Below are 15,498 nucleotides of genomic sequence, written 5' to 3'. Positions count from 1 at the left end.
TGGAGAAGGCCTACTGATGGTAGACCAGGGGGGTGGGGGAAGCACCCCAGGCAGACTTTGGGAGCGTCTCCCCCCCTTGGCCTACCTGATCACAGCTGCAGCCGTGGTCCACTCTGGAGAGAGGTTCTTCCCATTAGCCCTCAGGCTTCCAGAGCCTGGCTGCTCTGCCATCCCTAACTGCACTGTGAGCACGTTGTCCAGACACCATTTGACGAATTCAAGTAATAGCACTGTCGGGGCCTCCATAGAATCCTTACAATGCAGAAGGAGGCCATTCGGCCCATCGTGTCTGCGCCGACCACAATCCCACCCAGGCCCTATCTCCATAACCCCACGTATTTATCCTGCTAATTTAGCATGGCCAATCAACCTAACCGCACATCTTTGGAGTGTGGGAGGAAACCGGAGTGCCCGGAGGAAACCCACGCAGGCATAGGGAGAAAGCGCAAACTCTTTACAGACAGTGACCCGAAGTCGGAACTGGCACTGTGAGGCAGCAGTGCTGCCCCTGACCCCATTTCGGAGTTCTGACCCAAAACACAAAATCCTGTTCTGGATGTCCGTTACCTCTGAATAAAATATAAAACTGGGCACAAGTAGCGAATATTTTAAAGATTGAATAAAAGTTTAGATTAATTATTTTTATTAATTACATGCTCTATCTGCTGTCTTTGTCCAAAAGGTTCAAAGGCTTTAAATGTCTCCCATGTGCCAATGCAATCATTGCCTAACATGTAGCTAGATTTCTAGTTGTGATGTATTACTTCACCTGCCGCTTTTTCCTTATTTTAGTTTTGATGGTGATGGGCATACCTACAGTAAAGAGAGAACCACAAACTTACCTGTTTGACACGCTGAACTCCCTTATTTACGAGCTGTCTCCAGAGGAAAGGAAAAATTGCGTAATAGTTGTACTCATTGCAGAGGTCAGTCAAGTTTTGAATAATATTTTATTGAGCGCAATGTTAGTCTAAAATTGTTTTGCAAGTAATAAACTTTATTACCACCAATCCTGAGCATCCGTGAAACTGTCATACATTTTAAATGTGCTCTCTAAGTTGTAAGTCAATTATTGTTGTTTGTCGTGTTGAATAAACAACCGCCATGTAGCATGATAAATGGAATTTAACACTGAAGGGACAATCTGTTCTATCACAGTTGGTTAAGTAAATTCAAACACAGGGCAAGTGGGCTGCTAAGCTCTGCTAGACGGTGAGCGTGTGGCCCAGCATGAGATCAACGGAGCAGCTTTGACTCCTGTTCCTGCCCACTCCCCCCTGCTCCTGCCAGTGGAAGGCAATGGCAAACAACCACCGGCAAAACTGCCACGAAAAACGGTCCTGGATAAAACATAAGTGCACAATGAGCCACGGACCTGTTCTGGGCAGAACATTAATGGAATAGAGTTTCTGTACTCAGCCAAATAAATACAGAGCAAAAACTGCACCGAGGGTATTCATCTGAAGCATCAACTGGTTCCTTGAGTATTACTGACGTGTCAGCCGGATTACCTTGGGAGGGTAAGGTATCTTAAACGTTCGAGCAATAAGTGAAACTAGATGTTTCACGCTGCTACCATGCAGTGGCAACATCAGTGGTGTTCGCCACTAACAGGATGCTGCTCACAAGCCAAAAACACGTTCTGTCCATCACACAAATGAGTAATGTGGCATGTGAACTCAATGCCAGCATGTAATATTAGTAATATTACATACTAATGTTAGTATGTAATACCTAGCATTACATAACTAATGCTAGGTATGGAGGCCGTACGTATGAAAGACGGGTGGATGGTATCAAACAACATTTGAGTATGCTTAAGGTAGACATTGAAAGATTTCTAATTAACAATAGCATAAAGCAGTGATGGACAACCTAGGCTAGGGAGTAGGCTGCATGAGTGGCCCTCCTTCTTAATAGGTTGCAAGCTTGAAATCAGGCTTGTTCACTAACCTTGACCCCATGAATAGGATTAAATATACTTAATACACATTGAATATTTCATAACATGTTTTGAAAATGCTTAATCGTTAATATATTGATAGAAACATCGTCAACTACAAATAGTAAAAACAAAAGAAATATTGACACATTTTGGAATGCACGGCTCTCATGGTCAATGTTGCGTGCAATCAGCATGAACCTCACTTCACTTACCCTCGCTTTACATGCACATCACTTCAGTCATAACAATAAGAAAATCACTACACAGATAGAAATCAGTGGAATGCGGTAATCCTGTGGGTGAGCGACGGTCAATACAACGGGCAGGATTTTACAGCCTTGCTTGTGAGAGACAGGAAATTCCTGCCTGAGGTCAATGGACATTTCCGTTGTCTGCCCCTCACCTGCTCCGATTCTATGGTGGGCGAGGCGATAAATTCCGGTGAATGTCTCATGGGCTACACTCACAACCCAGTTGGGCCACAAGTGGCCCCTGGATCGCAGATTGTCCTCCACTGCTGTAAATGGTTATGGGGATGCATTGAAGTCCAATCAGCACGATCATATTAAAGGGCAGAGCAGATTTAACAGGTTCAATGGCCTACTCGCTCCTATGTTTCTACATATGCCACCCCATCAAAGTCCTCATCTGAGTCTCCTTATCTATGACCTCGCTCTTCAGTGAGTCGGCTCACAAGCTATCCTTTCACCCTGGTGTGGCTGAGTCTACTCATGCCCAGTGACTCACCATGTACAAACCTGACTCTACATTGTCCTCTCAAGCTTGTGTAGTGCCAGTGTCTGAGCTGGTGACTGCGAGTGTCAGATCAAATAACACTGCCTTTTCATCAGAGGGCAGAATGCCAGTGATCCTGTTGTTCAGTGTTTGGGTGATCTACCTGCAAAAGCCAAGTAACTGGAGGTATATGAAGGCAGCAAGAGCTGGGCATGAGGCTGGCATCATTGAAAGGTATGTGTAGGTGAGGTGGACTATCTGCACATTAGCTGTGAGTCTTGAGTGCTAGGGACTGTTGATAGATGAATGGTGGAGATGTGATGCATTGAGCAAGGTGAGAAATTGGTGTGGTGATGAGTATGAGATAGCTCTTCAAGGCATCTTGGGCAGCTGCATGAGTTAATTAAACTTCTTGTGAAATCTCTGCCAGGTCATTGTGCCGAGCCGAGAGGGATCGAATTTTCATGTTTAAGATGGGAATCAGGAACGTTCCTGCCGTAGTGATTTCGCTTCCTAACCTGGAGTGCCATCTGGTGGGCTTTTTATCCAGCAGAGGCAGAGACAATGGTGGGCCAATGCGGAGGCAACCAGGTTTAAAGGCATTAACAGAGTCATTGACCCAATTACACAGATCTGTAGGAGGACCCCGACACTCACCCCACCCTCTTACACCCCACTCACCCCCCCACTTATTCCTCAAACCCACCTAAACCTTTGCCTAACACCCAGCTCACTCATTTAGTATCCATTATAAACCGAGTTGATAAGACCTATAACATTTGGAAGTCCATGAAAATCTCATAAATCTGTCAAAATAAACAAATATTACTTGCAAGCCACTTTAAAAAAAAACTTTTTCAGAAGACTGTTGAGAAAAGCATGGATGTTAGGGAAATTGGGGAAATAAATAGTGATGTCTTGAGGAGTGTACATATAACAGAGAAAGAGGTGCTAGAAGTCTTAAAGCGCATCAAGGTAGATAAATCCCCGGGACCTGATGAAGTGTATCCCAGGACATTGTGGGAGGCTAGGGAGGGAATTGTGGGTCCCCAGCAGAGATATTTGTCTCATTGATAGTCGCAGGTGAGGTGCCTGAAGATTGGAGGGTGATAAATGTGCCTTTGTTTAAAAAGGGTTGCATGGAAAAGCCTGGGAACTACAGGCTGGTGAGCCTCACATCTGTGGTGGGTAAGTTGTTGGAAGGTATTTTGAGAGACAGGATCTAAAGGCATTTAGAGATGCAAGGACTGATTAGGGACAGTCAGCATGGCTTTGTGAGTGGAAAAACATGTCTCACAAATTTGATTGAGTTTTTTGAAGGGGTAACCAAGAAGGTAGATGAGGGCAAGGCCTTTGGCAAGGTACCGCATGGTAGGTTAAATCTCACGGGTTCCAGGGTGAGGTAGCTAAATGGATACAAAATTCGCTTGATGACAGAAGCCAGAGGGTGGTTGTAAAGGGTTGTTTTTCAAACTAAAGCCTGTGACCAGCGGTGTGCCTCAGGGATCGGTGTTGGGTCCACTGTTGTTTGTCATTTATATTAATGATTTAGATGAGAATATAGGAGGCATGGTTAGTAAGTTTGCAGATGACACTAAGATTGGTGGCATAGTGGACAATGAAGAAGGTTATCTCCGATTGCAATGGGATCTTGATCAATTGAGCCACTGGGCTGACGAATGGCAGATGGAGTTTAATTTACATAAATGCGAGGTGATGCATTTTGGTAGATTGAACCAGGGCAGGACTTACTCAGGTAATGGTAGATCGCTGGGGAGAGTTACAGAACAAAGGAATCTAGGGGTACAGGTTCATAGCTCCTTGAAAGTGGTGAACAGGTGGACAGAGTGGTGAAGAAGGCATTTGGCATGCTTGGTTTCATTGGTCAGAACATTGAATACAGGAGTTGGGACATCTTGTTGAAGTTGTACAAGACATTGGTAAGGCCACACTTGGAATACTGTGTACAATTCTGGTCACCCTATTATAGAAAATATATTATTAAACTAGAAAAAGTGCAGAAAAGATTTATTAGGATGCTACCGGGACTTGATGGTTTGAGTTATAAGGAGAGGCTGGATAGACTGGGACTTTTTTCTCTGGAGTGTAGGAGGCTTAGGGGTGATCTTAAAGAGGTCTATAAAGTAATGAGGGGCATAGATCAGCTAGATAGTCAATATATTTTCCCAAAGATAGGGGAGTCTAAAACTAGAGGGCATAGGTTTGAGGTGAGAGGGGGGAGATACAAAAGGGTCCAGGGGCAATTTGTTCACACAGAGGGTGGTGAGAGTCTGGAACAAGCTGCCAGATGTAGTAGTAGAGGCGGGTACAATTTTGTCTTTTAAAAAGCATTTAGACAGTTACATGGGTAAGATGGGTATAGAGGGATATGGGCCAAATGCGGGCAATTGGGACTAGCTTAGGGGTTTAAAAAAAAATGGGCGGCTTGGACAAATTGGGCCGAAGGGCCTGTTTCCATGCTGTAAACCTCTATGACTCTAAGGTTATAAATCAGTCAAAATAAATAAGCTCAAATTCCCCTAGACAGCTGTGTAAACAAACTCTGCTGAACAGAACCCAAGAGTAGTTTGGAAGGCAGCCAGGCATTCAAATTGACAGTCCCCTGAATGATTGTGTTAAAATAAACTTCAGTGCAGCATCTATTACAGTCTTTGAAGATGGCCAGAAGTTTTTAAATCTGTCAAAGCTTTCATAGCCAAACAGATGGCTATGCTGAACTACAAGGAAAGAAATAAAGCAATTGAGACATTTAAAACAACCAGGAAAACTCAGCAGATTTGGCAGCATTTGTATAGACAGCAACAACAGTTACCATTTCAAGTCTTATTGAAACTGACTCAGTTTCTCTCTCCACAGCTGACAGGTCTGCTGAGTGTCTCTCGCACTATCTGTTTTTATTTCAGATTTCCAGCATCTGCAGTATTTTGCTTTTATTTCACAAACCATCTCTAGATTTCAAATTGAGTTGGTTGTTCCATATTGCACAATGCAGAATAGTACATTATCCGGTGAAAACTCTATTCCAATGCATCAGAAGATTATTCCACATTCACATTGCTGTCCTTTCACTTGACAAGCTGACAGTTGTCAAAAGTAAAAACCTGGCAACCACATTGTTAAATGATAACTTGTCCTTTAATAGAACATAGAAAAGCTACAGCACAAACAGGCCCTTCGGCCCACAAGTTGCGCCGAACATGTCCCTACCTACTCGGCTTACCTATAACCCTCTATCTTACTAACTTCCATGAACTTATCCAAAAGTCTCTTAAAAGACCCTATTGAATCTGCCACCACCACCACTACCGGCAGCCGATTCCACGCACCCACCACCCTCTGAGTGAAAAACGTACCCCTAATATCTCCTCTGTACCTACTCCCCAGCACCCTAAACCTGTGACCTCTTGTGGCAACCATTTCCGCCCTGGGTAAAAGCCTCTGAGAATCTACTCTAACAATACTTCTCAACATCTTATACACCTCTATCAGGTCACCTCTCATCCTTCGCTTCTCCAAGGAGAAAAGACCTAGCTCTCTCAACCTATCCTCATAAGGCATGCCACCTAATCCGGGCAACATCCTTGTAAATCTCCTCTGCACCCTTTCTATGGCTTCCTCATCCTTTCTGTAATGAGGCGACCAGAACTGGGCACAGTACTCCAGGTGGGGTCTGACCAGGGTGCTATACAGCTGCAGCATTATCTCTCGATTTCTAAACTCAATTCCTCTATTAATGAAGGCCAGTATTCCATATGCCTTCTTAACCACAGCCTCTACCTGCGACGCTGCTTTGAGCGTCCTATGAACCTGGACCCCAAGATCCTTCTGATCTTCCACACTGCCAAGCGTCTTACCCTTAATATTATATTCTTTCATCCTATTCGACCTGCCAAAATGAACCACCACACACTTATCTGGGTTGAAGTCCATCTGCCACTTCTCCGCCCAGTCTTGCATCTTATCTATGTCTCGTTGCAACTGCTGACATCCCTCTACACTTATCCACAACACCACCAACCTTTGTGTCATAGATCATAGAATCCCTACAGTGCAGAAGGAGGCCATTCGGCCCATCGAGTCTGCACCGACCACAATCCCACCCAGGCCCTATTCTCATAACCCCATGCATTTACCCTAGCTAGTCCCCCTGACACTAAGGGGCAATTTAGCATGGCCAATGCACCTAACCCGCACATCTTTGGACTGTGGAAGGAAACCGTAGCACCCAGAGGAAACCCATGCAGACACGGGGAGAATGTGCAAATTCCACACAGATAGTGACCCAAGTCGGGAATCAAACCCGGGTCCCTGACGCTGTGAGACAGCAGTGCTAACCACTGTTTTTCAAACCATAGAATCCCTACAGTGCAGAAGGAGGCCATTCGGCTCATCGATCCTGCAGCAACAACAACCCCACCCAGGCCCTATCCCCATAACCCCACTTATTTACCTCGCTAATCCCCCTGACACTAAGGAGCAATTTAGCATGTCCAATCCACCTATCCTGCACATCTGTGGACTATGGGAGGAAACTGGAGCATCTGGAGGAAATCCACGCAGATTTGGGGAGAATGTGTGTGTGGAATTTGTACAGTCACCCGAGCCCAGAATTGAACCCGTGTCCCTGTCACTGTGAGACAGCTGTGCTAACCATTGTGCCACCATGCCGCTCTCATCGCACTATCATCACTCACTTTAGTAAAAACAGATATAACTTACATTATAGCATTTCACGATGTGGAGATGCCGGTGTTGGACTGGGGTGGGCACAGTAAGGAATCTCACAATACCAGGTTAAAGTCCAACAGGTTTATTTGGAATCATGAGCTTTTGGAGCTCCTTCATCAGGTGCGTGATGAAGGAGCAGCGCTCCGAAAGCCCATGATTCCAAATAAACCTGTTCGACTTTAATCTGGTGTTGCGAGACTTCTCACTATAGCATTTCATTACAGATGAAGTAATCAACACCTTTTATACTGACCTTTCATACAATTCCTGCCTCTAAGTCTTGTTTCAAGACACCTCTCTGCTGAAGTGATGTCTGACATTTACCAAAACCTGCCCCCTCCATCAAAGTTGCAGAAGATTCAAAGTGCCCATTTTTGCAATGGTGCCGCATTGTTGGGATAACAATGTGCAGGCTCCTTACCTGCCTCTGTTCCTGTGCTGATGAAAATTTCCAGAACTGGAAATAGGGGCAGCAATCCAGGACCCGGTCCACGGCTGCCATTTTAAAAGCCCAATGAATATACTTTGGCCCCTATGTTGGGGCAGGAAAATCTTGTCCCAGGAATTCACTTCCCTGGCCACCTGATCCATTTCCTTTGGAGCGTAGTGCCTGATGGCCTCCTGGTCCCCTGAGAAACATCCTGTCCCTCTCCATGAGCAATACCTCCAATTCCGCATCTATCAATTCTTTCTGCTCTGTTTGCTCCATTTATAGAATCCATAGAATCCTACAGAGCAGAAAGGGGCCATTTGGCCCATCGAGTCTACACTGACCACAAACCCTCCTGGCCCTATTCCCATAACCTCATGCATTTACCCTAGCTAGTCACCCTGACACTAAGGGGCAATTTAGCATGGCCAATCAACCTAACCTGCGCATCTTTGGACTGTGGGAGGAAACCAGAGCACCCGGAGGAAACTCACACAGACACAGGGAGTACGTGCAAACTCCACACAGACAGTGACCCAAGTCGGGAATCAAACCCAGTTTCCTGGCGCTGTGAGGCAGTAGTGCTAGCCACTGTGTCACCGTGCCACTCCTCCATTTCCCTCCATTCCATTTGTAGCACTGAGAGGCAGCAGCTGCCCCCTTTCATTCAATGCAGCTTCCCTGAAAGTGAAGAAGATTGGCATTAAGGTCTGGATGCTGAAATACATGCTAACCCTACAAACTATCAGGTCCCCTGTTGAAAGTGTAGGCAGCCAGCAGTGCAGATTGTGTTTGGCTGCATGCCGGAATCATTCAAGTGAGGAGGCAGTGCAAAGTGTGCAATCTGCCTTCCTAAATAGAAACTGGCACAAAAACAGGTGCAAATGAATTTTTAGTCTTATCTATTCTTATTTTATATTATATATTGCTGAATACTTGCATTATCCAGCTACAAATGATTATCTTTGTGTCAATTCCATTGACTGCACCACCCCGCCCCAGCCAATTTATCAAGTAAATCACTGAGAATTTTAAAATCATTGTGTTTGCTTTCAAATCCCTCTATGGCCTTGCCCCTCCCTATCGCTGCAAACTCTTCCACCCTAAACTCCTCCAGGCTGTCTACACTGTGTCAGTTCTGGTTTGTTACACGTCTACTTGATGCCTCGATATGGCAAGTGAGCCCCAAGAGAGCAGTGGAAATGCTTCCGAAGGCACTCTCCAAGCCTCCTTGAAAAAGTGCAACATCCCCACCGACACTTAGGAATCCCTGGCCCAAGACCGCCCGAAGTGGGGGGAGAGTATCCGGAAAGGAGCTGAAAATCTCAAGGGTCATCGCCAAGAACAGGCTGAGGTCAAACGTCGACAGTGAAATAGCACCCCACCCACCCGCTCCTCCAACTACCATCTTCCCCACCTGTGACAGAGACTGTAGTTCATACATTGGACACCTGACATTCCTGCCATGGAATCGGAATGGGTGAGGGTCCGACAACGGAAATCTCCATTAACCTTGGGCAGGAGGGGAAGAAATGGCGTGGTGGTATTGTCACCGGACTAGTAATCCAGAGACCCAGGGTAATGCTCTGGGGACCCAGGTTCGAATCTCACTACAGCAGATGTTAAAATTTGAGTTCAATAAAAATCTGGAATTAAAAGTCTAATGGTGACCATTATAAATAAATCTGTTTCACTAACGTGGGGTGGCATGGTGGCACAGTGGTTAGCACTGCTGCCACACAGCGCCGGGTTCAATTCCGGCCTCGGGTCACTGTCTGTGTGGGGTTTGCACATACTCCCTGTGTCTGCGCGGGTTTCCTCCGGTTTCCTCCCACAGTCCAAAGAAGTGCGGGTTAGGTGGATTGGCCATGCTAAATTTCCCCTTAGTGTCAGAGGGATTAGCTAGGGTAAATGCATAGGGTTGTGGGGATGGGGTCTGGGTGGGATTGTGGTTGGTGCAAACTTGATGGGCCGAATGGCCTCCTTCTGCACTGTAGGATTCTACAATTCTATGATTCAAAGGGAATTTCCGGTCTCTCTCGAGCGAGGTCGTAAAATCCCGCCAGTGTGGAAGCAAATCATCCTTGACTCCAAGGTACTGCCTAAGAAGAAAGAAGAGTTGCATACCCCTGATTTTTATTACTCCACCACTGGCAGCCCCATCTTCAGTTGTCCAGGAATTTCCTCCCTAAGCTTAAAACTTACTCCTTTGATTAAGCTTTTGGTGACCTGCCCAAAGTCCCCTTGTGGCTCAGTATTAATGAATTCTGGTTGGATGCTATAGAATCATAGAATCCCTACAGTGCAGAAGGAGGCCATTCGGCCCATTGAGTCTGCACCGACTACAATCCCACCCAGGCCCTATCCCTATAAACCCACGCATTTACCCTGCTAATCCCCCTGACACTCGGGTGAATTTAGCATGGCCTAACCCACCTAACCCACACATCTTTTGACTGTGGGAGGAAACCGGAGCACCCGGAGGAAACCCACGCAGACACGGGGAGAACGTGCAAACTCCACACAGACAGTGACCAAAGCCGAGAATTGAACCCGGGTCCCTGGCGCTGTGAGGCAGCAGTGCTAACCACTGTGCCACTGTTGTGACAATGAAAGTGAAAACCCCAGTGTAAGATTCTAATGGAAAAGTTTATAGATAAGACAAAGCGGTTGATGTGGTGTATATGGATTTCAGCAAAGCGTTTGATAAGGTTCCCCATGGTAAGCTTTTGCAGAAAATACGGACACATGGGATTGAGGGTGATTTAGTGGTTTGGATCAGGAATTGGCTAGCTGTAAGAAAACAAAGGGTGGTGGTTGATGGGAAATATTCATCCTGGAGTTCAGTTACTAGTGGTGTACCGCAAGGATCTGTTTTGGGGCCACTGCTGTTTGTCATTTTTATTAATGACTTGGATGAGGGCGTGGAAGGATGGATTAGTAAATTTGCGGATGACACTAAAGTCGGTGGAGCTGTAGACAGTGCGGAGGGAAGTGGCAGGTTTCAGAGGGACATAGATAAGCTGCAGAGCTGGGCTGAGAGGTGGCAAATGGAGTTTAATGCGGAAAAGTGTGAGGTGATTCACTTTGGAAGGAGTAACAGGAATACAGAGTACTGGGCTAATGGTAAGATACTTGGAAGTGTGGATAACAGCGGGATCTGGGTGTCCATGTGCATAGATCCCTGGAAGTTGGCACCCAGGTTGATAGGGTTGTTAAGAAGGCGTACGGTGTGTTAGCTTTTATTGGTAGAGGGATTGAGTTTCGGAGCCAGGAGGTCATGCTGCAACTGTACAAAACTCTGGTGCGGCTGCATTTGGAGTATTGCGTACAGTTCTGGTCGCCGTATTATAGGAAAGATGTGGAAGTGTTGGAAAGGGTGCAGAGGAGATTTACCAGGATGTTGCCTGGTATGGTGGGAAAATCGTATGAGGAAAGGCTTGAGGTTGTTTTCGTTAGAGAGAAGAAGGTTAAGAGGTGACTTAATAGAGGCATACAAGATGATCAGAGGATTAGATAGGGTGGATAGTGAGAGCCTTTTTCCTCGGATGGTGTTGGCTAGCACGAGGGGACATAGCTTTAAATTGAGGGGTGAGAGATATAGGACAGATGTTAGAGGTAGTTTCTTTACTCAGAGAGTAGTAAGGGCATGGAATGCCCTGCCTGCAGCAGTGGTGGACTCGTCAACGTTGAGAGCGTTCAAGTGGTTATTGGATAAACATATGAATGATATTGGAATAGTGTAGATTAGAGGGGCTTTAGATTGGTACCACTGGTCGGCGCAACATCGAGGGCCGAAGGGCCTGTACTGCGCTGTAATGTTCTATGTTCTATGCTCTAAAGCCATTTGAAGGATTTGCCATGCTCTCGACACAATATTTAAATGAGGGCGTCTTAAATTCTGTCATACTCATTTTCAAATCAAGACACCAATGAAAAGAAGTTACAGCATGTTCAGAGGTAAATAGGCAGGAGTGTAACATTAAGCTATCAAACAATACACAAATTATTTGTAGATGCTAGAGTTTAATCTGTACACAATAGTCAAAGTTATTCGAAACCATTACAAGGTCATTACCTAACACAACCAGCTAAGAAGCCGTAGCATTAATCCACCAAACGACATACGGAAACCACTCAAGTGATCTTCACTCTAATGCTGCCAATTTCCATAACTTGCACTACAGCTACTAAAAGCCATTGAAACTCTCAAGACAAGCCGAATTAGTCTCATTGCTGTTTTCAACTCATAATTCTGCTTTAATTCACCACGAACAAAGCCTCTTGGCTGAAGTCACAGAGAGAATTCACTAGGGCAGTGTGGTTGATTTGTGTCTGTGAAGTTTCGAGTGGTGTTTGATAAAGTACCACATAATAATGCATGTTGGCAAAATTGAACCCCATGGGATTAAGTGGGTCGTGTAGTGGTAGTATTGACACAAAAGTGGTTACAAAAGCAACAGTAGTGGTGGTTAATGGGTATTTTTCAGACTGGTGGAGGAGTATGCAGTGATGTCTCCCGGAGGTTGCAATTATGACCACTGCACTTTTTGGTGTATGTTAACGACCTGAACTTGGATACACAGAGTGAAATTTCAAAATCTGCGGATGACACGAAACTCAAAAATGAAGTTAACAGCGAGGCGGATAGTAACAGCTGGATTGAGGACACTGCGAGACAGAATGATGAAATGGTGGGAGAAACTGGATTCAGGGGAGTGTGAAGTGATGCAACTTGCAAGGAATAAGAAGAAGTATTGTCTTATAAACAAGATGATACCTTTTTAAAGGGAGTGCTAAAACAGACAGACTTGAGAGTGTGCATACACAAATCTTTGACGGTGGCAGGACAAGTTGCTAAGGCTGCTGAAAAAATCATACCTTGGCTTCTAATGGCAAGGCTGAATCTTCCCCATGGAAGTGAGAAACAGGAGGCGGGACCGTTTCAAATCCCGAACCACCTTGGGTTGCAAACTGATTAAAGTCAAGATTTCCACATGAGTGAACACTTAATTGGTGTGGAGGGGGTTACAAAAGCAAAATACTGCACATTCTGGACATCCAAAATGGAAAAAAAGAGAATCTGGAAATACTCAGCAGGTCAGACAGCATCTGTGGAAAGAAATAGAGTTCAAGGGTAGAATTTAATGCCCTCCTCCGTGGCCAGATTAGTGGTGAAGGGGCAGGCCACTGCTGTGGACAAAGTTGTTGAACCCCCTCTACAGGAAAGCCTTTGGCTGCACCTACGGGCAGGCAGGGAGTGCCTGTAGGCCTGCCTATGGGGTGCCACAGAGTTTGGTCCTTGGGCCCCAACTATTTACAATCTATATTAATGACGTGGATGTGGAGTCAGAAGGTACCACAGCCAAATTTGCAGAGGACACTAAAATAGGTGGGATAGTAAGTTGAGATAATGAAATTAAAAAATTACAAACGATATGGATAGGTTAACTGAATGGGGCAAAATTTGGCAGATGAAGTTTAACATGGACAAGTGTGAGGTTATCCATTTTGATAAGAAAAATATAAAGGCAAATTAATATCTAAATGGAGAGAAATTCTGTAGTGCTACGGTGCAGAGGGATCTGGGTGTTCTTGTGCGTGAATCACAGAAAACTAATATGCAGGTATAACAGGTAACAAGGAAGGCAAATGGAATCTTGGCTTTTATTGCTAAAAGAACAGAATATAAAAGTAGTGAAGTGTTGCTGCTTCTGTACAAAGCATTAGTGAATCAGCACTTAGAATATTGTATATAGTTTTTGTCCCCTTGCTTGAGGAGGGATGTCATTGGATTGGAGGCGGTTCAGAGGAGATTCATTACATTAATTCCAGAGTTGAGAGGTTTGACTTATGAAGAGCGATTGGGCAGTTTAGGTCTATACTCCCTGGTCTAGAATAATGAGAGAAGATCTAATTGAGGTGTACAAGATGGTAAAGGTATTGGTAAAGTAGACGTGGAGAGAATGTTTCCTCTAGTAGGGCAATCTAGAACAAGAGGTCATAGTTTTTGGATGAGGAGTGGCAGATTTAACAAAGAGATGAAGAGAAACTACTTCTCTGAAAGGGTTGTGAGTCTGTGGAATTCACTATCCCAGAGCGTGGGGGATGCTGTGACTTTGAGTTAATTTAAGAAAGAGATGGACAGGGTTTTGATTAGTGTGGTGGACTTCAGTTATGCCTGGACACATCCCCTGCCGGCTCGGCTCCTCCCCTTGTCACCTAGTATAAAGGTGGCTGTCTCCTCCCCCTTGTTCAGTTCGGGTCGGTTACCTGTTGGGATGTGCTCCTGATTCTGTTATGAATAAAAGCCTACAGTTGTATTGGCACACAAGTAGTCTTTTGCCTAATTGATAGCACATCAATTTTATTCATAACATTTGACCGACATGGAGCAGCTTTTAAAACCCGACAAGTTAACAATAGACCCTCAAGAGGTTGGAGTCTCTGATAAATTTGACCATTGGCTGGACTGCTTTGAAGCATTCATCGACGCCGCCGCGGTCGTCGACTCCGACGGCGATAAGCTCCACGTGCTCCGCGCCCGGGTAAGCGAAGCAGTCTACGGTATCTTCCGGGACGCTACTACATACGTGGACGCTATAGAACTCTTAAAAGGGCAGTTTCAAAAGAGCCCTAACGTGGTCTACGCCAGACATCTCCTGGCTACTCGCAAGCAGCAGCCAGGAGAATCGTGCGCCCAATTTCTGCGCGTCCTGCGGGTCCTAGCTCGAGCTTGCGACTGTAAGGCTGTTTCAGCAGCTCAGAACACGGAGGACCTGATCCGGGACGCCTACGTCGCGGGTATTGAGTCTACTTACATCCGGCAGCATCTGCTTGAACAGGATGGCCTGGATCTCCAGAAAACGGCCACGATGGCTGAATCGCTAGAAGCAGCCTCCCGCAATCACGGGGCCTACCCCGCATCCCGTTCCGGTGACGGTTCCACCGCAACGGCTGTTCCAGCGGGGCCCAAATGCGACTTTTGCTGCCTATCCAAGCATCCTCGGCGTCGTTGCCCGGCGAAGGATGTGATCTGCTCCGGATGCGGTAAGCTAGGCCACTTCGTCAAAGTCTGCCGGGCGAAGCCGATCGCGAAGCCTCGTGGCGCCATGTGTGTTCTGCGGGCGCAGCCATCTTTAATGCAGTCAGCGGCTGCGCGCGAATCGCCATCCTTGGGTACGTGGTAGAAAATGGTGTCCTTGGTCCCAACCCAGCCCGTATGCGTCCCCTTATGCAGCTTCCCCTCCCTACTACTCTCAAAGCACTGAGGAGATGCCTGGGCTTCTTCTCCTACGATGCCCAGTGGGTTCCCCGTTACGCGGATAAAGCCCGTCCGCTCCTAAAATCGACCTCTTTTCCCCTGGCAGAGGAGGCCTGTCGGGCCTTCGACGACATCAAAGCGGACATCGCGGCGGCCGCGATGCACGCTGTGGACGAGCCCATCCCATTCCAAGTGGAAAGTGATGCATCTGACTTTGCCCTAGCCGCCACCCTTAACCAAAGGGGCCGTCCGGTGGCCTTTTTTTCCTGGACCCTACAAGGCCCTGAGATTCGACACTCCTCGGTTGAGAAGGAAGCCCAGGCCATCGTGGAAGCAGTCCGGCACTGGCGCCATTATCTTGCGGGCCAACGGTTC

The 15,498-nt window shown here is 46.2% G+C and overlaps 1 protein-coding gene across 3 annotated transcripts in view; it reads left to right on the top strand.

The window, feature by feature from the left end:
• LOC144492533 (alpha-1,3-mannosyl-glycoprotein 4-beta-N-acetylglucosaminyltransferase B-like) overlaps positions 1-15,498 on the top strand; it is a 243,124-nt gene that overhangs the window by 141,973 nt on the left and 85,653 nt on the right. For all 3 annotated transcript variants that reach the window (XM_078210655.1, XM_078210648.1, XM_078210664.1), the window contains exon 4: positions 793-926. In XM_078210655.1, the coding sequence (XP_078066781.1) occupies positions 793-926 (134 nt within the window). The remainder of the gene's footprint in view (positions 1-792; positions 927-15,498) is intronic.

The sequence above is a fragment of the Mustelus asterias genome, chromosome 1, assembly GCF_964213995.1.
Source record: "Mustelus asterias chromosome 1, sMusAst1.hap1.1, whole genome shotgun sequence".
NCBI lineage: Eukaryota > Metazoa > Chordata > Chondrichthyes > Carcharhiniformes > Triakidae > Mustelus > Mustelus asterias.
Note: the sequence above shows the minus strand (reverse complement) of the source record. Positions and strands in the feature narration are given on the sequence as shown.